The following is a 23,102-nucleotide window of genomic DNA, read 5'->3' as shown; positions in this document are numbered from 1 at the left end:
CAAATGTCTATCCAGATCCAGTGATCTTCTCTGTGCTCCAGACAGCATGAAGGCAAAAGAGGGAAGGGGAAAGGCACTCCCCTCTTCCTGTGAGGACACTCCCCAGAAGCAGAATGTGCCACTTCCACTGATGTCCCATAGGAAATAAGTCAGGTACATGCTCTCCTCTCACTGCGTGTGGGGCTAGGCTGTGTAGATTTTATCCTAGGCAGCAATATCGCTAGGAGGATGGCCAACTGTCCTGGTTTGCCCTGGAACGAAGTGGTTCCTGAAATGCTGGACTTTGAATTTTAAAACTGGGGCATTTTCAGACAAACTGGGAAGAGCTGGTCACTCTAGTACCCAGGTAATACTTGCAGATATTATTACTGAGAAAGCAGAAAAGATCATGAGGGTATGCCCAGCATTCTTTGCCATGGGGATACTCTTCATTTGTCTAGTTGGAAACGAAGGATACGCCTTAAGTTCTGCCCCACAAATGAAGGGCTACTAAAGAGGTGCAAAATGCCCCCAGAGGAACAACCATGAGGATGACATATCTGGTCTTTGCTCCCTCTTGGTTTGCTTTTCTGTATACCTTCCCCTGTTATCTTTGTTCATCCGTCCATCCAGTCACCTATCCAGGCATCCAATCATTTCCCTTTTCATTCACTTTTTTTTTTTTTTTTTTTTTTGAGATGGAGTGTTACTCTGTCACTCAGACTGGAGTGCAGTGGTGCAATCTTGGCTCACTGCAACCTCCGCCTCCTAGGTTCAAGTGATTCTCATGCCTCAGGCTCCTGAGTAGCTGGGACTACAGGCACCCACCACCACGCCTGGCTAATTTTTGGATTTTTAGAAAGATGGGGTTTCACCACGTTGGCCAGGCTGGTCTCGAACTCCTGACCTCAAGTAACCCACCCACCTTGGCCTCCCAAAGTGCTGGGATTATAGGCAATAGCCACCATGTCTGGTCACTTTTCATTCTTAAAGTATTTGCTTAGCATCTATAATGTGCTCTGAAGATACTGAGATGAATAACACCACTTAGTTCCTGCCCTCAAGGAACTCACAATTTAATCCATCCATATAGACAATGAATGATGGTACAAGAGTCTAACTGTAATTGGAGCTTTGTACAGAGTATAATGGAACCCAGTAGAGAAAGCAACTAAATTTGCTTTGCGAGTCAGAGAAAGCCTCATAGAATGGGTGACATATACTGGATCCTGGAGGTTAAGCACGCATTTTCCAGGTGGAGAAGGAAGCACTATAGGAATGAGGCACCAGAAAGGCAAGACTCAGATGGTATGCAGTGAGCACAGAGGAGAGATGGGCCACTTCTGTAGGGCTGGAATGTGAGGAAAGTGCCGAGGAGAGGGGAGGAGAGGTGGTGGGGAATGAGTAAGGCAGAGAGAAAGGTGTGAAGAGCTTGAAATGTGGTAAAAAATCAAGTTGTGACCAGAGTATGAGCAATCTGGAAGGCCATCCCTTGAGATATTTTCGTGGGCTAACTTCTCAGACAGAGCCTTTCCTATGCTAGAGTGTTATGAGGACCTGCCAGTGTGACGGAGGAAACATCTTCCTTTCCATGCCTAGGGTCAGGTAGAGGTGTTCTGTGGCACTCACCTTGGGCAACACAAGGGCCTTCAGAGGGTGACTCTGAGTACCTGAGGATAGCGTTCCTTTGTGCCTGGAGACATAGCCTCTAATAGGGTTTTTCTTTCTTTAATAATTTATAAAGTGTCTCCTTTTATCTATAGAAACATAAAGCTTTTAGAGCTGGCAAGGGCCTTAAAGATCATATAGTCCCAACCCAAATGGAAGGCCCAAGAGGAAATATCACTGAGCTAATCAGAATTAGAGGACAGAGCTGAATCAGAATTCAAGTCTTTGGACGTGAAGATCATAAAGATTTAAGGATTTTTTTTCTTTTTCTTTTTTGATAGGGTCTCGCTCTGTCACCCAGGCTGGAGAGCAATGGCACCATCTTGGCTCACTGCAACCTCCACATCCTAGGCTCAAATAATCCTCCTGCCTCAGCCTCCCAACCAGCTGGGACTACAGGCATGCACCAACATGCCTGAATAATTTTTGTATTTATTATAGAGGCAGGGTTTTGCCATATTTCCAAGGCTGGTCTTGAACTCCTGGACTCAAGCAATCTACCCACCTTGGCCTTCCAAAGTGCTAGGATTACAGATGTAAGCCACCACCCCTGGCCTTAGGAAACTTTTGATATAAAAATAATACCATAGGGCAGTTAGAGTGAGCATACAATAATTTTGTGAAAAGAGCATGATCATTGTAGCAATAATCTGAAATAAAAACATTCTAGCTGGTTGAGAACCAAATTTAATTTAACGTAAATTTAGTTCTGAGCTTCCTGGCAGCCAAGCAAAGACAGTGATATGATGGTTTACATGTTTTATTTTTACCTGACAAAAGATAGCATAGAAATAAGGGATTTAGGTTTTGACTAGGAGCAGATGAAACTGGGCAGCCTTCAGTAATTCACTTCACAAATGTGCAGATCCAACAAAAGGTCCTAGAAATTCAGTCTTCAAGGAGTTCATCGTCGAGTGGAAGATAAACAGTTAAAATCTCATATGGTAGATTCTATGAAAGAGGGAGGCAAAGGGTGCTGAGGGAGTGTGGAGAGGAGACACACAACCCAGGATGAGAGAGGCGGCTTCCCAGAGGGTCATGATTATGATGTCATTATCCACTGAATCTCGTCCTAAGGGGAAGGGGTCTGTTGGGCAAAGCAAAGCTTGGTGGTGGGGAACTGTGTTCTTAGCGGAGGAGGCACTGCTGTGTGTTCAGAGTCATGAAAAAGCATGGTGGGTCTAGGGAGTTGCATGTGTTTCATATGCTCAGACTAACTGGAGTGATACTCAGGCGGCTGTGTAGAAAGTGGCAAGTGGGAGGCACCCACCAAATAAACGCTGCTCATTAGGACTAGACACCTCATGCCCAACCTTCCTGCCAGAGATGAGCACAGCTTCATTTTCACCTGCAGTCCTGTTCCAGTTTAAGAAGCTAATGAGCACTTCCCTTTCCTTCAAGGCTAAGGTAAGTACTAATCCAGCTAGATTTCTGTCATTTGGACTTTAGTGAGAACAAAAAGTTGGGGACAGGTTTGGCTGTGGAAGACATGGGCGTGTGATAGGTGGGTAGGAGAGGGAGACCTCTAAAGGAGGCCCGGAAGACAGACTGAAATGCATCCATTGGTGGCATGTGTCTCCATCCACTCCAGAAGTCCTCTGAAACGACACAGGAATGAGCATTACTGTCAACGATGATTAAATGATCGACTCCTCACAGATTAAATGCATAGCTTATCCAGATGCTTCCCTATAAGCACAGTTAATTAAGAGGGAATGGGATGTCATATCACCAGGCATAAAGACTGGGCAGGAGATGGGTGTGTGGGTAAAAGGAGGCAGTTAGGTCACAACTTGCCCCTGGTAATGGAGACTGGGGTTGGGGAAGGGGCTACATACCATGTGTGTGAATTTACCATTTTGCCTAGCTCAACCTTCGTCAACATTCAAGAGTAAACTTTTGGGGAGCAGACCTGCCTTATGGGTCATCCGAAGTGGTCCTGTTTATTATTTCATTGGCTTCACATGATTACCTGAGAGAGAAGAACTTTCTTTACAGATGAGAAAACCAGGGCTGAAGGACGAAGTGGCACACTGCAGGGCTCAGCAGGGGAAGAAGTCCTGTCTCTCTGACTCTCAGATCTGTGGCCCTTCTCTGTGCCCACTCCTGCATGCCCACCGTGGAGGCCCACCCCTTCTGCCCTCAGCTCCCGCAGATGCACAGGGGCCCTTCCTGGCCCCCACTGTGTGTGCCTTCCTGCCTGCTCACACGTGCCACCCAGACCCTGGGAGAAAGACCTCACTGCCAACTCTTCTGCACTGCAGATGCCTTCTGCAGTGCTTAGAGATTCTGAACATATTTCCTTCTCAAGTAAACCATGCTGGACTTTTTGGATAAACTTAGTGATTTAAAAATGATTAAATAGCTAACTGCTGGGAGAGATCTGGGAGCATTCTTCTAAGGTGTTGATAAAATGTAAATATATTTTTGGAACAATCTTAGATCTTATGCTAAATATGATGAACCATGTAAGAAAATTACCTTCTTCAGTTGCTTGTAAATAGCAGTGTAAACCAATGCTTTGGATCCTTTTCCACAGGCGAGGAGGCAAGACTGCAGGAAGCAAAGAACCATGGAATTAGGGACAAATGGCTCAAAACAGTGTTCTGCAGACACATGCATCTGTACTTTGCTTTCCAGAAGTCAAATGAAACTGTTGGAGCTTGGTGGGTTCCAGGTCTCAAGGGGAAGACCACCTTAGGCTTTAGCTTTTCCTCTGCCCTTCCTGCCTGCTGTTAGCCTCTCCTCTGGACCAACACCCCCTTTAAGGGGAAAACCTCTTTGAAGCCCACAAGATACTGTGAGGATTATTCCCTTTTTCTGATTTCCACCGTGGGTTTTTCATTAAGCAAAGAACAATTAGAAAACCCACAGATAACACAGGGTATTCAATAAGTTCAGGAAAGTGTTTTCTACCACCTCTTTGCCCCCATTCCCTCCCCAGCGCTTGGCTCAAGGCCTGGAGCTTGAATCTGCGTCGTCTCCCTAGGTGCTTGCCTGAGGTGAGTGGTCAGCGGGTGCTGGCTTGGAGGCAGCTGGCAGGGCGCATGCTGCGGGTGGGAACCCAGGGAACACTGGGCGCCTTAGCTTGGAGCAGCTGGCTCCAAGGAATTATTGCACGTCTGCACAACTTAAAAATCTGCAGTTTGGGGGCGGGAGGGGGAGCGCGGGGGTGGGTCCCGAAGCGTCCCATTTCTCCTGGCTGTTGATTGAGCGCTCTTGCTCAGTGCAGCGAGGCCAGCGATGCCTTCTGGACCACACGCTGTCCTCGCCGAGGTCGTGGTTTGTTTTTCAACGTCGGCTGAAGGCAACGTCCCCTGACTCCCTCTTCCATTCGTCCTTCGGAAAGGGGACCCGACTGGTTCCTCTTCTACAAATGAGGCGCATCTGCTTGGTGCAAATGTCCAGGCACTTCTGACTCGGTGAATCGAGGAATGAGACAGAGCATCTTGTTCTGCACTGTGCGTGAGTCTTCAGGCAGCGGGACCGGTAGCAAACATTGGCAGGAACTGGAGCTGTATGTATTCTCCTTCGCACTTTGTTTTAAAACAAGTTTGGGCCTCGCGACTTCCTGAGGAAATCCAGGCAAATTAGCAAAGTGTCGCTGGGGCCGCGACTTTAGAGAGGCGGTTGCCCCAACCGCCGGGGCCGCGGGGGAGGTCATCTTTTTCCAGCGCTTCGGGCCCAGGAGGGAGCGCAGGTGGGAGGTGCGGGGCGCGCTCCTGCTCCCAGCCGGACAGCGCCGGCCACTCCGGGGTGACTCTGCACTTGGGCATGGGCGGGGGCGCGCTGCCTGCAGGGCAGTGTCTCGGTCCATCAGTCTGTCCGCCTGTCTAGCGGTCGGAGCCCCGCAGTCCTCAGCCGCCCGCGCCCTCGGCCCGGGGCGCCCGGCTGCCAGCCCGAAGCGAGGGGCTGGCGGACTGCGACCAATGGGGCGGCGGCCGAGCGGCGGGCCCCGCCCCGCCCCGCCCGCAGCTCCCGGGAGCCTCGCTCCAGCTGGGCGGGACCGACGGACAGACCGGCCGACGCGGGCCGCCCGGCTCTCCTCGCCGCCGCGGCGGCAGGCGCGGGGCTGCGCCGCGAGGCCTGATCCCTGCAGCGCTGGCGGACGGCGTCGCAGAGCGGAGCGAGCCGGATGCGCCCGGACTCCTGCAGGTACCTGGCTGGCGTCCCCACCTCACTGCGCGCTCCGGGGACTTCTCCGGGCGACCCTGCAACTTTACCGCGCCTTCCCCCACCTTTTGCTGCCACAGTCCCCTGTGGTCCAGGTCGCCGGTGCACGACCCCGAGGGTCTACGGCCGCAGGGCACTTTCTGTGCTGCTGGGCGCCTGGCTTGCGGCGTCCGCATGCTCTGGTGCCCAGAGCCCGCCGTCGCTGGAACCCCAAGGCTCCGCCTGTTGCGTGAGCTGCGGGCTGCTGAACCGGTGTCTGGGTTCCTTTGAAAGCCTCGGGGAAGGTATTTAGGATCAGCTTTCGGGGAGTGGGGTGGGCTATGGCCATGGGGGAGGACCAGCTGGAGGCGGGAGAATCAATGAGCCGGAGAAAGGCGGCACCTCGCGCAGGGGTATCCCCGGGGCGTTTCCTTGGCCGGGAAGCCGTTCCTGCCCTTCCTCGAGAGGAGGCGCTTTCCTGGCGCTTGTAAATGCTTCCCGGGCCGTCTGCTCCGCCTTCTTTGTCGTTCTTCCCCTCCCCTTTGCCCTGCAGCTGTGCTAGGCGCCCCGCGACAGTTGCAGGGAAGAGTGAACCCAGGGTCCTTGCTCTTGTGCAGCCCTGCGCCCTGGGTTGGGGATGGCGTGGGGCTTGCAGCACAGGTGTGGAGTCACTTGCGGACTCCGCGTTTGGATCAGTGGCAGTGGTGGGGATGGGTGCCCCGGGGTCAGGAACTCCTCTTTTCCGCGCCCTTCTGGGTGGCTGCCCGACCTCCTGAGGCACCTTGGCTAGCAAGCGAGCCAGTCTTGCCGGCAGGGGACGCGGCGAGCCTGGCTGGGCGCCTTTCGCATTGCAGGGCTTGTCCTGCACCCCCCACCCCGCTCTGTCCCTTCTCGTTCATTTGGAGAAAGGAGCACCTTTTGCATCCTTGATGTCTTCCCCCGTTTTTTTCTGGGGAGACCGAGCCGAAAGCTTCACTCGGGTGGCCCGCGGCAGGGGCCGAGGACAGCAAAGAGCTACCTCCACCTGCCAAAATGACCCAGGGGCCCTGGTTTGGTGCCAAGGCGCGAAGTTGGGGGAGGGGCGGTAGGTGTTCCTTACGTTCCTCCTGGAGAGTAGCTTTGCGGTTGGCCCGGAGCCTTCGGGTTTTTTGTCTTTCACCGTACCCTCTGAAAATACTGGGGCAGAGGAGGAAAACCAGTTCAGAAGCCTTTCCTGTTTCTTTCCCTGTATTTGCTCAAGCGATTTGCATAACCATTCACTTAGAACTGTGTAAGTCACTCCTAGTTGCCCCCCTTCTTAGACTATTTGCAAATATCTGCCCAGGTAAACAGGAAGCACGCACCTGTCTCCTTGCTGAAGGCATATGCTCTCATGCTTTGTCCTCCCTGCATATCTGGAGCCGAAGAGGTGGCTTTGATTCTCTATCTGAACTTGGTGTAATGTGTAGACTCCACTTCTTACCTGGGTTGTGACCTTCCTGAGGAGATTGACTCGTTCAGTATGCATTTCCAACCAGCCTGCCATGGGCCAGGCCCCAGGATGCACTCGGGGACAGACAGCAAATGGATGATATGATTTCTGCACCCAGTCTAGTCTGTTCTTTCTTTCTCACCAGCTTCCCTTCTTCTCTTGTTCTAATATTATGTTTGTCATTTCCGAACTAGGAATTGTCAATATTGGGATACGGAGAAGGTTATATGGAAGTGCCATAGAGGCCAAAGCATGTTGTGAATATACTAAGGAGACTTGTGGGATCTGTTTTAATTGAATCTTTTGTCTGAGCCATTATTGCCTGAATAGAGCCATAGATGAATGCAGCTACGCTAAGGTTTTGCTGGTCAAGCGTATGAGGGCAAATTGGGAGGTCAGAATCAGTCTTTGTTGTCTTCTGAAATATTATTAAAACCCCAAAGCTCTGGAGCTTGAGTTTGCCAGCAAGGCACCAACAGTATCATCGTCTTCTTTTAAGAAGGAAGGGGAAGAGTGGGAACTGCAGCTCCCTCCTGTCTTCAGTGGGTTTTGCCCTTCACTGTAATTCTTCACAGACGTGCATCCCTCTGTTCTACCACCCATCTCAATCTGCCCTGTGTCTGGCATTTGCTGTTGGAATGTGTGTCAGCTTTGAGACAGTAGGCACCACAGGGTTTTGCTCCTTCTTTTCCTTCTTCTGTTTTTTAGTAGATAACATTTATTGGCTGCATACTATATATCAGATACTCTGCTAGGCACTTTTCCAGGCATTATCTCATTTAATTCTCATAAGAACTGCATGAGGATGTGATGCTTGCTTTCTTCACTGCAGTATTGCTGTGGGAGCCAGCAGTAGATGGAACCCCCCAGGTGCATGTTGAGTCAGATAGGAGGCCAATGGGAAATGGCGGGCCTGAAGTCTCACTAGCAGGAAGATTGGCTCTGCAGGTTAGGTTGAAGCAGAGGAGAAGGTGGGTGTGTTTACTGACTCTGTTTATCAGGTGTCAGGAAAGTGGATCTTCCAGAGTGCCACCTGTGTGAAATACCCACAAAGAAACATCATAGAGAAGAGAATAGGATGTGGGGACCTGGTTTCCAGCTCTGATATGTATTTCTTTAAGGCTCCTTGACTTGATGTGTCATTTTGCTAATCTGGGTCTTGGTCTGTTTAGCTACATTGATCTAGATCTCTAATATTTATTGTTACCCTGTACTAGGCACTAAAAGCTGAAAACTTTTACATGTATTAACTCGTTTCATCCTGATGACAATCTTAGGATGATAGGTTCTATTATTACCCTATTTTAGAGGAGGAGAGAGAGAAAAACTGAGAAACTTGTACAAGGTCACCCAGCCCGGAAAAGGTGAAGCTAGGATTCTATCCCTGGCAGTCTGACTGCAGAGTCACTGTGAGATTCAGTCTTCCTCATTTATTGCTGCAGTTCCAACACTGTACCCTGTGCTTAGTGGGATCTCGGACTGCGTTTGTTGCACAGTGACAGAGGGGGCTTGCAGTTATCAAGTGACTTTTGGGTCCCATGTCTCAGCCTTAAAAGGAACCTTAAAGACTGCATTAGCAAAATATTATTTTTGCCTTTGACAAAATAGTCTGCTTTTCAGTGAAATTCTGCCCAGCTGGTTAGGAAAAAAGGAAGATAAACCATAAAGATCATGGGCCAGGGAAACATTATGGTGATTTTCAGAAAATATGTTGATCAATATAAGAAATTCAGAAAAATCACAGAACACTTTGCACTATGACTCACTTTTGTCAGGTAAATCAACCAGTGACCAATTCACAAGTACTTAATGTATGGGTGCTAAGTGCCCAGTACTACAGGCAATGAAGGTAGGTAGAATCTATGATGTGGTCTTTGAGCTTGAACTTGTAGTGGATCTGGAGACTCCAGATCAATGAGACAAGATAGAACAATACAAGATACTAAATACTTAAGTCCTGATAAAAATCACAATGACTCGGTCACATTTGTACAACATATTGTGGTTTGTAGGAACCAGTCCTCAGAGCAACTGAGAGTTATAAGCTGTAGGCAGGATGGAAGTTAGGAAGCCCATATTGCTGATGAAGAAATTAAGGCAAAGTGAGCCTTGAACCTGGACACAGTCAGGGGTCATTTGACTTGAAGTCCAGCATCTTTCTGCCTTACTTCTGTCTGGAGCTAGGGAGCAGAACAGGAGGACAGCGAGTTATCCAGAGTCCTTGGGGAGTGGGGGACTGAGTTTGAATTTCATCCTGGACCTGGCCTTTGCTTGCCGGTCTGGACTACCCTGGGTGCTTAGTGGAGGCAGGGGATGGGGAGTAAGTACAAGCTGGGGAGGAGGAGAAAGAGGAGAGTGTTGTTTTATTTTTTCAGGGGCCTGCTGTTTGGTGAAGCCTGGAGTGAATACTCAATTATCATGAACATAATAACAAAGCTTAAAATGTATAATAAAGTGTAGAAGCTGATTTAGAATTTTCATCCCTGTTTTTCTTTATCATTTCTCTAGATCATCTTTTGAAACTTTTTAGCATACCTGCACCTTATACTTTTTTTTCACAGTTGTTAAGAGGATCAAAATCTGCACATTATAAAAGTAAACTCCTTAATAAGCTAAAAATAGTTACTAGACTAGGTTGTGGTATTTTTCTTGTGGGCAAGAGGTCTCATTCTCTTTGGAATCCTGCACAGCCTTGCACTATGATTTGCTTTGAGGAGATACTGTATAAATATTGTTTTCAGTTGCACAAGTATTGAATGATAAAGGCATAAGGATCTGGAGACTCCAGATCCTTTTAGCCAATAATGTTACAGTTAAGCAGTTAATGTTGGCAGCAGCCAGCTTCAGTGAGTTTGGTGAAGTCCCAAATGAATGAAGTATCTTGCTGACTGTCCTACCAATCAGTCATCCGAGCACTTACCAGATGCTCACCAAAGGTGACATAATGATTAACTTACATAGTCACATATATATATTCTCATTATATATTCAAATCTATACATACATTCATTCAACAAGTATTTGAGTACTTACATGATGCTATGTACTATGCTAGGTGCGGGGTATACTGTGGTAAAGGAAACGGGGGTGGGGTGGGGTGGGGTGGGGTGAGAAGTGGGAGGAGACAGGCATTAAACAAACCAATGCAAAATTTAAGTGGTGGTAAGTGCTCTAAAGGACTTCATGGGAGAGAGTAACAAGGGTAGGGAGTCACTAGTTTAGATGAGAGGGTCAGGAAAGACCTTTCTAAAGAGGAGACATTTCATTTTGAGTGATGAAAGGAGTCCATTAAGTGAAGAGTGGGAGAAAGAGAATTCCAGGCTGAGGATTCTAAGGCAGGAATGAGCACTGAACCTCTTTTTGTTCTATTCAGGAACTTCAGGAGAACAAGGGTGGGGACAGCTGGGAGGAAGTTGTAGAAGAGGGCCGGCCGGGGTCAGATCAAGCTGTGCCCTTTAGGTCAAGTTCAAGGTCTTATGGTTTATTCTGAGGGCTGTGAAAAATGGATTTGCAGAGGGTGAGTGTCACGAGCCAATTTAAATTTATACAAGATTGCCTGGGAAGGCTGTGAAGGACAGATAGAAGAATAGACTGGAGAGGTGCAAGCATGGGAAGCAGAAGCCTCTTTTGGAGGTGTGTTGCAGAAGTGGGACCTAAAGTGAGATTGGACTGGCTTGAAAGGTGAATGGAGGTGAGGAAGTGCAGACCATACACATATAGCGTGGTTGTGAAAGGGAGCAGAGACACAGGATGGGTGTGGGGGCAGGTTTGTGTCTATGTGGAAGGCAACCTTTTCTGAGGTTAGGGATGTGAGTCCAGCTCTTTGGCAAATTAACACATATATACCTCTGTATGTAGTTACATAGCACTTCTAGAAGATTAGACATTTGAATCCTATCTCTGGCTCTATCTCAAAATCTAGGTAACTTTAAGCATATCACTTTGAGTACTTCTAGAAGATTAGATATTTGAATCCTAGCTTTGGTTCTGTCCCCAAATCTGGGTAACTGAGCATATCACTTGTCCTTCCCTGTTTTTTTTTTTTTTTTTCTTACTGCCTGGTGATTTTATAATTTCTTTTAAAAATGCAATCTTCCTGCAATGGTCTTTAATAACATTATTTATATGTGTTAATTTGGATTATTTTTTATAAATTGAATTAGCAGAATGATGAATGGGGATGTAGGAACATTTGTGGTGGGATTCTAAGCATTTGCTCACTGTTGATCATGGATAAGCTGCTTTCAAATTAGCTTAAATGAAGAGACACTAATAATAAAGTCTGGAGACAGTTTACTGTGAGGAGACAGTAACCCTTCCAATGTAGATGGGATAAGGACTGATGGAGAGCCCTGGGCATGGTTATGAGCCACTTTTTGTGTTTCAGTGGGACTCCCCTCCTTACCTGGTCTTCTTCATTGCATGAGACACTTCCTCTGGACGCATGGATATCTGTTAAAAAGATAAGAGAGGTAAATCTGGTCTGTTTTCTGAGAACCGATTTGTGTTAGGGTTTTCTAGACAAGCAGAACAAATAGGATGTGCATACGTTAGAAAGAGATTTATCATAAGAAATTGGTTCACACAATTATGGAGACTGGCAAGTCCAAAATTTGCAGGATGGGCCAGCAGGCTGGAAACCTAGGAGAGCCAACACTCCATTTCAAGTTTGGAGGCAGTTGCTATACAGCCTGGAAGAGCTGATGTTACAATGAAGTCCGAAAGCAGGCTGCTGGAAAATTCTTTGCTGTTTGAGGGAGGCCAGACTTTTTGTTCTGTTCAGGCTTTCAGCTGATTTGATGAAGCCCACCAGCATTATAGAAGGCAATCTGCTTTACTCAAAGCCTACGAATTTATATGCCAGTGTCTTCCAAAATACCCTCAGAGAAACACTCAGAATAATGTTTGACCAAATATCTGGGCACCCTGTGACCCAGCCAAGTTACCACATAAAATTAACCATCACATCACATTTAACAGAATATACTGGCCTAAACATCAAAAATGGCCATCACAGATAGCCTGATGGGGCATTGAAGAAGGATAGAGTATCCAGTGATGAATTTTTAGTTGTAGAGAATGAGAGTATAAATAGGACCATAGAACAGAAAGTTACTCCAAAGATCAGTTAAGTCATTTGCTGCCTCTGAACTTTAGGAATGCTGGCTTAAATCCTGGCAAATAATTAGTGTATTGAGACAAAAGAATGCCAGCAGACTAAATTTGGGGCTTCAACATGCTTATATATTTTTTACTTTTATTCCGCTATGGACTGGACTGGCTTTCCTAAGCCCTGATGGACATGCCATGGTGAACTGGAAAGCATTTCCTATGATTTACTTGAGATAAAAATGTAATTGGCCAAAGAGATGGGAGAACTTCATGGTTAAGATTTGGATTGAGTGGAGATGTTGTGGCAAAAGCATTTCATTATTCTTGTCTTTGAGTTCAAAGACAAAACACTTCTTGGCAGTGTTTTTTTTTTTTTTGTGGGTTTTTAAGATCTGAGTTTTCTAAGTGTGGTACCTTCATGCGGCCACTGACATAAGACCCCAGTCTTCTTTCCCTTGGTGCTTAGATGTTACGAAGATGAGATTCAACCCTGAGGCTCAGGCCTGAGCCTCCATGACAGAGCTTGTCTCCTCTGGGATAAAAGGATAAAAAGAAAGTACCATGTATGGCAGTGTTCATCTGTGTGTCCCATCCATCTATCCATCATCCATCTATCCATCCATCCATCCCATTCTTCCACCCAGCCATTTAAATGTCCATCCATCCATCCCATTCTTCTACCCACCCATTTAAATGTCCATCCATCCATCCCATTCTTCCACCCACCCATTTAAATGTCCATCCATCCATCCATCCATCCATCCATCCATCCATCCATCCACCCACCCACCCACTCACCTTTGCCACAGTGTAAAAAGGTATCGGTGTTCCCATGCCCTCTTATCTTCTCCTTAAACCACAATTCCTATAAAGTAGGCTCTTTTGACATGTGAACTTAGGAGTCTTGTCAAAGTTTATGCAAAACCTGAGAACTTTGTTTTTTAAGCAGGTTCCCCAGACTTCTTGATGTAATTAGAAATTGAATGTCAGTGTGGTGCATCTTTTTGGTGATGAGCACTGAATTTTCTTCTCCCAGTCTCTCTAGATTTAAAGCAGCACACGTTGCCTTCTCATGTAATTTTTGTTTTATTATTTTTTCTCTTCTTTTATTATTATTATTGTTTTTATTTTTCCATAAGTTATTTGGGTACAGGTGGTGTTTCGTTACATGAGTAAGTTCTTTAGTGGTGATTTGTGAGATTTTGGTGCACATATCACCCGAACAGTATACACTGCACATTATTTGTAATCTTTTTTTTATTTTTTTATTTTTTAAATTTATTTATTATTATTATACTTTAAGTTGTAGGGTACATGTGCATAACGTGCAGGTTTGTTACATATGTATGCTTGTGCCATGTTGGTGTGCTGCACCCATCAACTCGTCATTTACATCAGGTATAACTCCCAATGCAATCCCTCCCCCCTCCCCCCTCCCCATGATAGGCCCCGGTGTGTGATGTTCCCCTTCTTGAGTCCAAGTGATCTCATTGTTCAGTTCCCACCTATGAGTGAGAACATGCGGTGTTTGGTTTTCTGTTCTTGTGATAGTTTGCTAAGAATGATGGTTTCCAGCTGCATCCATGTCCCTACCAAGGACACAAACTCATCCTTTTTTATGGCTGCATAGTATTCCATGGTGTATATGTGCCACATTTTCTTAATCCAATCTGTCACTGATGGACATTTGGGTTGATTCCAAGTCTTTGCTATTGTGAATAGCGCTGCAATAAACATACGTGTACATGTGTCTTTATAGCAGCATAATTTATAATCCTTTGGGTATATACCCAGTAATGGGATGGCTGGGTCATATGGTACATCTAGTTCTAGATCCTTGAGGAATCGCCATACTGTTTTCCATAATGGTTGAACTAGTTTACAATCCCACCAACAGTGTAAAAGTGTTCCTATTTCTCCACATCCTCTCCAGCACCTGTTGTTTCCTGACTTTTTAATGATCGCCATTCTAACTGGTGTGAGATGGTATCTCATTGTGGTTTTGATTTGCATTTCTCTGATGGCCAGTGATGATGAGCATTTTTTCATGTGTCTGTTGGCTGTATGAATGTCTTCTTTTGAGAAATGTCTGTTCATATCCTTTGCCCACTTTTTGATGGGGTTGTTTGTTTTTTTCTTGTAAATTTGTTTGAGTTCTTTGTAGGTTCTGGATATTAGCCCTTTGTCAGATGAGTAGATTGCAAAAAATTTTCTCCCATTCTGTAGGTTGCCTGTTCACTCTGATGGTAGTTTCTTTTGCTGTGCAGAAGCTCTTTAGTTTTATGAGATCCCATTTGTCAATTTTGGCTTTTGCTGCCGTTGCTTTTGGTGTTTTAGACATGAAGTCTTTGCCCATGACTATGTCCTGAATGGTACTACCTAGGTTTTCCTCTAGGATTTTTATGGTATTAGGTCTAACATTTAAGTCTCTAATCCATCTTGAATTAATTTTCGTATAAGGAGTAAGGAAAGGATCCAGTTTCAGCTTTCTACTTATGGCTAGCCAATTTTCCCAGCACCATTTATTAAATAGGGAATCCTTTCCCCATTTCTTGTTTCTCTCAGGTGTGTCAAAGATCAGATGGCTGTAGATGTGTGGTATTATTTCTGAGGACTCTGTTCTGTTCCATTGGTCTATGTCTCTGTTTTGGTACCAGTACCATGCTGTTTTGGTTACTGTAGCCTTGTAGTATAGTTTGAATTCAGGTAGCGTGATGCCTCCAGCTTTGTTCTTTTGACTTAGGATTGTCTTGGAGATGCGGGCTCTTTTTTGGTTCCATATGAACTTTAAAGCAGTTTTTTCCAATTCTGTGAAGAAAGTCATTGGTAGCTTGATGGGGATGGCATTGAATCTATAAATTACCTTGGGCAGTATGGCCATTTTCACGATATTGATTCTTCCTATCCATGAGCATGGTATGTTCTTCCATTTGTTTGTGTCCTCTTTTATTTCACTGAGCAGTGGTTTGTAGTTCTCCTTGAAGAGGTCCTTTACATCCCTTGTAAGTTGGATTCCTAGGTATTTTATTCTCTTTGAAGCAATTGTGAATGGAAGTTCATTCCTGATTTGGCTCTCTGTTTGTCTGTTACTGGTGTATAAGAATGCTTGTGATTTTTGCACATTAATTTTGTATCCTGAGACTTTGCTGAAGTTGCTTATCAGCTTAAGGAGATTTTGGGCTGAGACAATGGGGTTTTCTAAATATACAATCATGTCATCTGCAAACAGGGACAATTTGACTTCTTCTTTTCCTAACTGAATACCCTTGATTTCTTTCTCTTGCCTAATTGCCCTAGCCAGAACTTCCAACACTATGTTGAATAGGAGTGGTGAGAGAGGGCATCCCTGCCTTGTGCCAGTTTTCAAAGGGAATTTTTCCAGTTTTTGCCCATTCAGTATGATATTGGCTGTGGGTTTGTCATAAATAGCTCTTATTATTTTGAGGTACATTCCATCAATACCGAATTTATTGAGCGTTTTTAGCATGAAGGGCTGTTGAATTTTGTCAAAGGCCTTTTCTGCATCTATTGAGATAATCATGTGGTTCTTGTCTTTGGTTCTGTTTATATGCTGGATTATGTTTATTGATTTGCGAATGTTGAACCAGCCTTGCATCCCAGGGATGAAGCCCACTTGATCATGGTGGATAAGCTTTTTGATGTGTTGCTGAATCCGGTTTGCCAGTATTTTATTGAGGATTTTTGCATTGATGTTCATCAGGGATATTGGTCTAAAATTCTCTTTTTTAGTTGTGTCTCTGCCAGGCTTTGGTATCAGGATGATGTTGGCCTCATAAAATGAGTTAGGGAGGATTCCCTCTTTTTCTATTGATTGGAATAGTTTCAGAAGGAATGGTACCAACTCCTCCTTGTACCTCTGGTAGAATTCAGCTGTGAATCCATCTGGTCCTGGACTTTTTTTGGTTGGTAGGCTATTAATTATTGCCTCAATTTCAGAGCCTGCTATTGGTCTATTCAGGGATTCAACTTCTTCCTGGTTTAGTCTTGGAAGAGTGTAAGTGTCCAGGAAATTATCCATTTCTTCTAGATTTTCCAGTTTATTTGCGTAGAGGTGTTTATAGTATTCTCTGATGGTAGTTTGTATTTCTGTGGGGTCGGTGGTGATATCCCCTTTATCATTTTTAATTGCGTCAATTTGATTCTTCTCTCTTTTCTTCTTTATTAGTCTTGCTAGTGGTCTGTCAATTTTGTTGATCTTTTCAAAAAACCAACTCCTGGATTCATTGATTTTTTGGAGGGTTTTTTGTGTCTCTATCTCCTTCAGTTCTGCTCTGATCTTAGTTATTTCTTGCCTTCTGCTACCTTTTGAATGTGTTTGCTCTTGCTTCTCTAGTTCTTTTAATTGCGATGTTAGAGTGTCAATTTTAGATCTTTCCTGCTTTCTCTTGTGGGCATTTAGTGCTATAAATTTCCCTCTACACACTGCTTTAAATGTGTCCCAGAGATTCTGGTATGTTGTATCTTTGTTCTCATTGGTTTCAAAGAACACCTTTATTTCTGCCTTCATTTCGTTATGTACCCAGTAGTCATTCAGGAGCAGGTTGTTCAGTTTCCATGTAGTTGAGCGGTTTTGATTGAGTTTCTTAGTCCTGAGTTCTAGTTTGATTGCACTGTGGTCTGAGAGACAGTTTGTTATAATTTCTGTTCTTGTACATTTGCTGAGGAGTGATTTACTTCCAATTACGTGGTCAATTTTGGAGTAAGTATGATGTGGTGCTGAGAAGAATGTATATTCTGTTGATTTGGGGTGGAGAGTTCTATAGATGTCTATTAGGTCTGCTTGCTGCAGAGATGAGTGCAATTCCTGGATATCCTTGTTAACTTTCTGTCTCGTTGATCTGTCTAATGTTGACAGTGGAGTGTTGAAGTCTCCCATTATTATTGTATGGGAGTCTAAGTCTCTTTGTAAGTCTCTAAGGACTTGCTTTATGAATCTGGGTGCTCCTGTATTGGGTGCATATATATTTAGGATAGTTAGCTCTTCCTGTTGAATTGATCCCTTTACCATTATGTAATGGCTTTCTTTGTCTCTTTTGATCTTTGATGGTTTAAAGTCTGTTTTATCAGAGACTAGTATTGCAACCCCCGCTTTTTTTTGTTCTCCATTTGCTTGGTAAATCTTCCTCCATCCCTTTATTTTGAGCCTATGTATGTCTCTGCGTGTGAGATGGGTCTCCTGAATACAGCAGACTGATGGGTCTTGACTCTTTATCCAGTTTGCCAGTCTGTGTCTTTTAATTGGAGCATTTAGTCCATTTACATTTAAGGTTAAGATTGTTATGTGTGAACTTGATCCTGCCATTATATTAACTGGTTATTTTGCTCGTTAGTTGATGCAGTTTCTTCCTAGCCTCGATGGTCTTTACATTTTGGCATGTTTTTGCAATGGCTGGTACCGGTTGTTCCTTTCCATGTTTAGTGCTTCCTTCAGGGTCTCTTGTAAGGCAGGCCTAGTGGTGACAAAATCTCTAAGCATTTGCTTATCTGTAAAGGATTTTATTTCTCCTTCACTTATGAAACTTAGTTTGGCTGGATATGAAATTCTGGGTTTAAAATTCTTTTCTTTAAGAATGTTGAATATTGGCCCCCACTCTCTTCTGGCTTGTAGAGTTTCTGCCGAGAGATCTGCTGTTAGTCTGATGGGCTTCCCTTTGTGGGTAACCCGACCTTTCTCTCTGGCTGCCCTTAAGATTTTTTCCTTCATTTCAACTTTGGTGAATCTGGCAATTATGTGTCTTGGAGTTGCTCTTCTCAAGGAGTATCTTTGTGGCGTTCTCTGTATTTCCTGGATTTGAATGTTGGCCTGCCCTACTAGGTTGGGGAAGTTCTCCTGGATGATATCCTGAAGAGTGTTTTCCAACTTGGTTCCATTTTCGCCCTCACTTTCAGGCACCCCAATCAGACGTAGATTTGGTCTTTTTACATAATCCCATACTTCTTGCAGGCTTTGTTCATTTCTTTTTCTTCTTTTTTCTTTTGGTTTCTCTTCTCGCTTCATTTCATTCATTTGATCCTCAATCGCTGATACTCTTTCTTCCAGTTGATCGAGTCGGTTACTGAAGCTTGTGCATTTGTCACGTATTTCTCGTGTCATGGTTTTCATCTCTTTCATTTCGTTTATGACCTTCTCTGCATTAATTACTCTAGCCATCAATTCTTCCACTTTTTTTTCAAGATTTTTAGTTTCTTTACGCTGGGTACGTAATTCCTCCTTTAGCTCTGAGAAATTTGATGGACTGAAGCCTTCTTCTCTCATCTCGTCAAAGTCATTCTCCGTCCAGCTTTGATCCGTTGCTGGCGATGAGCTGCGCTCCTTTGCCGGGGGAGATGCACTCTTATTTTTTGAATTTCCAGCTTTTCTGCCCTGCTTTTTCCCCATCTTTGTGGTTTTATCTGCCTCTGGTCTTTGATGATGGTGATGTACTGATGGGGTTTTGGTGTAGGTGTCCTTCCTGTTTGATAGTTTTCCTTCTAACAGTCAGGACCCTCAGCTGTAGGTGTGTTGGAGATTGCTTGAGGTCCACTCCAGACCCTGTTTGCCTGGGTATCAGCAGCAGAGGCTGCAGAAGATAGAATATTTCTGAACAGCGAGTGTACCTGTCTGATTCTTGCTTTGGAAGCTTCCTCTCAGGGGTGTACTCCACCCTGTGAGGTGTGGGGTGTCAGACTGCCCCTAGTGGGGGATGTCTCCCAGTTAGGCTACTCAGGGGTCAGGGACCCACTTGAGCAGGGGGTCTGTCCCTTCTCAGATCTCAACCTCCATGTTGGGAGATCCACTGCTCTCTTCAAAGCTGTCAGACAGAGTCGTTTGCGTCTGCAGAGGCTTCTGCTGTGTTTGTTATTGTTTACTGTGCCCTGTCCCCAGAGGTGGAGTCTACAGAGACAGGCAGGTTTCCTTGAGCTGCTGTGAGCTCCACCCAGTTCGAGCTTCCCAGCAGCTTTGTTTACCTACTTAAGCCTCAGCAATGGCGGGCGCCCCTCCCCCAGCCTTGCTGCTGCCTTGCCGGTAGATCACAGACTGCTGTGCTAGCAATGAGGGAGGCTCCGTGGGCGTGGGACCCTCCCGGCCAGGTGTGGGATATGATCTCCTGGTGTGCCTGTTTGCTTAAAGCACAGTATTGGGGTGGGAGTTACCCGATTTTCCAGGTGTTGTGTGTCTCAGTTCCCCTGGCTAGGAAAAGGGATTCCCTTCCCCCTTGTGCTTCCCAGGTGAGGCAATGCCTCGCCCTGCTTCAGCTCTCGCTGGTCAGGCTGCAGCAGCTGACCAGCACCGATCGTCTGGCACTCCCCAGTGAGATGAACCCAGTACCTCAGTTGAAAATGCAGAAATCACTGGTCTTCTGTGTCGCTCCAACCCAGTTGGAGACTGGAGCTGTTCCTATTCGGCCATCTTGCTCCGCCCCTATTTGTACTCTTTTAATCCCTCACCCCACTCCCACTCTTCCCCCTGAGTCCCCAAAGTCCATTGTATCATTCTTACATCTTTGCATCCTCATAGCTTAGCTCCCACATATCAGTGAGAACATACGATGTTTGATTTTCCATTCCTGAGTTACTTCACTTAGAAAATAGTCTCCAATCTTATTCAGGTCACTGTAGATACTGTTAATTCATTCCTTTTTATGGCTGCATTGTATTCTATCATCTCATCTCTCTCTCTCTATGTATGTATCTATCTATATCTGTATATATCACAGTTTCTTTATCCACTCATTGATTGATGGGCGTTTGGGTTGGTTCCACGATTTTGCAATTGTGAATTATGCTGCTATAAACGTGTATCCATTTATCTTTTTCGAATAATGACTTCTTTTCCTCTGGGTAGATACCCAGTAGTGAGATTGCTGAATCAAATGGTAGTTCTACTTTTAGTTCTTTAAGGAATCTCCACACTGTTTTCCATAGTGGTTGTACTAGTTTACATTCCCACTAGCAGTATAGAAGTGTCCCCTGTTCACCACATCGACTCCAACATCTACTGTTTTTTGGTTTTTCGATTATGGCCATTCTTGCAGGAGTATTCCTGATCATTAGTGATGTTGAGCATTTTTTCATATGTTTGTTGGCCATTTGTATATCTTCTTTTGAGAATTGTCTATTTATGTCCTTAGCACACTTTTTGACGGGATTTTTTTTTTGTACTGATTTGTTTGAGTTTGTTTTTGTCATAGATTCTAGATATTGGTCCTTTGTCAGATATATAGATTGTGAAGATTTTCTCCCACTCTGTGGGTTGTCTGTTTACTCTGCTGACTGTTCCTTTTGCCATGCAAAACTCTTTAGTTTAATTAGGTCCCAGCTGTTTATCTTCATTTTTATTGCATTTGCTTTTGGGTTCTTGGTCATGAAATCCTTGCTTAAGCCAATATCTAGAAGGGTTTTTCCAATGTTATCTTCTAGAATTTTTGTTATTGTTCCAATGCTATCTTCTAGAATTTTTATAGTTTCAGGTCTTGGTTTAAGTCCTTAATCCATCTTGTTGATTTTTGTATAAGGTGAGAGATGAGCATCCAATTTCATTCTCCTACAGGTGGCTAGCCAATTATCCCAGCACCATTTGTTGAAAAGGGTGTTCTTTCCCCACTTTATGTTTTTGTTTGCTTTGTTAAAGATGAGTTGGCTGTAAGTATTTGGGTTTATTTCTGGGTTTTCTATTCTGTTCCATTGGTCTATGTGCCTATTTTTATACCAGTACCATGCTGCTTTGGTGACTATGGCCTTACAGTATAGTTTGAAATCAGGTAGTGTGATGCCTCCAGATCTGTTCTTTTTGCTTAGTCTTGATTTGGTTATGTGGGCTCTTTTTTGATTCCATATGAATTTTAGAATTGTTTTTTCTAATTCTGTGAAGAATGATGGTGGTATTTTGATGGGGATTGCATTGAATTTGTAGATTGCCTTTGGCAGTATGGTCATTTTCACAATATTGATTCTACCCATCCATGAGCATGAGATGTGTTTCCATTTGTTTGTCTCATCTATGATTCCTTTCAGCAGTGTTTTGTAGTTTTCCTTGTAGAGGTGTTTTGACTCCTTTGTTAGGTATATTCCTAAGTATTTTATTTTTTTTTGCAGCTATTGTAAAAGAGGTTAAGTTCTTGATTTGATTCTCTACTTAGTTGCTGTTGGTGTATAGAAGAGCTACTGATTTGTGTTTGTTAATCTTGTATCCAGAAACTTTGTTGAATTCTTTTATCAGCTCTAGGAGCTTTCTGGAAGAGTCCTTAGAGTTTTCCAGGTAAGTGATCATATCACCAGTAAACAGTGACAGTTTGACTTCCTTCTTACCAATTTGGATGCCCTTTATTTCTTTCTCTTGTCTGATTGCTCTGGCTAGGACTTCAGGTACTATGTTGAAGAGGAGTGGTGGCAGTAGGCATCCTTGTCTTGTTTCCGTTCTCAGAGGCAATGCTTTCAACTTTTCCCCATTCAGTATTATGTTGGCTGTGGTTCTGTCATAGATGGCTTTTATTACATTAAGATATGTCCCTTATATGCCGATTTTGCTGACAGTTTTAATCATAAAGGATGCTGGATTTTGTCTAATGCTTTTTCTGCATCTATTGAGATGATCATGTGATTTTTGTTTTTTAATTCTGTTTATGTGATGTATCTCATTTATTGACTTGTGTATGTTAAACCATCCTGGCATCCCTGGTATGAAATCCAGTTGATCATGGTAGATTATCTTTTTGATATGTTGTTGGATTTGGTTAGCTAGTATTTTGTTAAGGATTTTAGCCTCTATGTTCATGAAGGATATCGGTCTGTAGTTTTCTTTTTTGGTTATGTCGTTTCCTGGTTTTGGGTGATCCTGGCTTCATAGAATGAATTAGGAAGGATTCCTCCTTTCTCTGTCTTGTGGAATAGTGTCAAAAAGATTGGTACCAATTCTTCTTTGAATGTCTGGTAGAATTTTGCTGTGAATCCAGCTGGTCCTGGCCTTTTTTTTTTTTTTTTTTTGGCAATTTAAAAATTCCCATTTCATTCTCACTGCTTGTTATTGGTCTGTTCAGGTATCTAATTCTTTCTGATTTAAGCTAGGAAGGTTGTATTTTTCCAGGAACTTATCCATCTCTTCTATGTTTTCTAGTTTATATGCATAAAGGTGTTCATAGTAGCTCTGAATGATCTTTTGTATTTCAGTGCTGTCAGTTGTAGTATCTCCTGTTTCGTTTCTTAGTGAGGTTATTTGGATTTTCTCTCTTCTTTTCTTGGTTAATCTTGCTAATGGTCTATCAATTCTATTTATCTTTTCAAAGAACCAGCTTTTTGTTTCATTTATCTTTTGTAATTTTTTTTGTTTCTTTCAATTTCATTTAGTTCTGCTCTGATCTTGGTTATTTCCTTTCTTCTGCTGGGGTTGGGTTTAGTTTGTTCTAGATTCTCTAGTTCTTTGAGGTGTGACTTTAGATTGTCTGTTTGTGCTCTTTCAGACTTTTTGAGGTAGGCATTTAGGGCTATGAACTTTCCTCTTAACACTGCCTTTGCTATATCCCAGAGGTTCTGATAGTTTGTGTCATCATTATCATTCAGTTCAAAGAATTTTTAAATTTCCATCTTGATTTCATTTTTGACCCAATGCTCATTTCAGAGCAAGTTATTTAATTTCCATGTATTTGCATGGTTTTGAAGGTTCCTTTTGGAATTGATTTCCAGTTTAATTCCACTGTGGTCTGAGAGAGTGCTTCATATAATT

The 23,102-nt window shown here is 44.0% G+C and overlaps 2 protein-coding genes across 7 annotated transcripts in view; one reads left to right on the top strand and one right to left on the bottom strand.

The window, feature by feature from the left end:
* Window positions 1-2,391: 2,391 nt before the first annotated feature.
* Window positions 2,392-13,216, bottom strand: LOC141408273 (uncharacterized). The gene is made up of 6 exons (XM_074010894.1): window positions 13,181-13,216; window positions 11,676-11,722; window positions 6,759-6,975; window positions 5,886-6,661; window positions 4,129-4,200; window positions 2,392-3,245 (listed from the first exon to the last, which is right to left on the bottom strand). Exons 1-5 carry the CDS (start codon window positions 13,214-13,216, stop codon window positions 4,134-4,136), a joined length of 1,143 nt encoding a protein of 380 aa, XP_073866995.1. The 3' UTR covers window positions 2,392-3,245; window positions 4,129-4,133.
* KCNS3 (potassium voltage-gated channel modifier subfamily S member 3) overlaps window positions 4,873-23,102 on the top strand; it is a 55,782-nt gene continuing 37,552 nt past the window's right edge. For 3 of the 6 annotated variants that reach the window (XM_005576491.5, XM_045369740.3, XM_074012286.1), the window contains exon 1: window positions 5,663-5,802. The gene's annotated coding sequence lies outside the window, so the exon portion shown is untranslated. Of the gene's footprint in view, window positions 5,165-5,662; window positions 6,105-10,643; window positions 10,788-23,102 lie in introns of those variants that run through there. The other 3 variants (XM_065527372.2, XM_005576492.5, XM_005576493.5) reach the window with 3 other exon arrangements.

The sequence above is a fragment of the Macaca fascicularis genome, chromosome 13, assembly GCF_037993035.2.
Source record: "Macaca fascicularis isolate 582-1 chromosome 13, T2T-MFA8v1.1".
NCBI classification, from domain to species: domain Eukaryota; kingdom Metazoa; phylum Chordata; class Mammalia; order Primates; family Cercopithecidae; genus Macaca; species Macaca fascicularis.
This window is presented reverse-complemented; position numbering and strand designations above follow the sequence as displayed.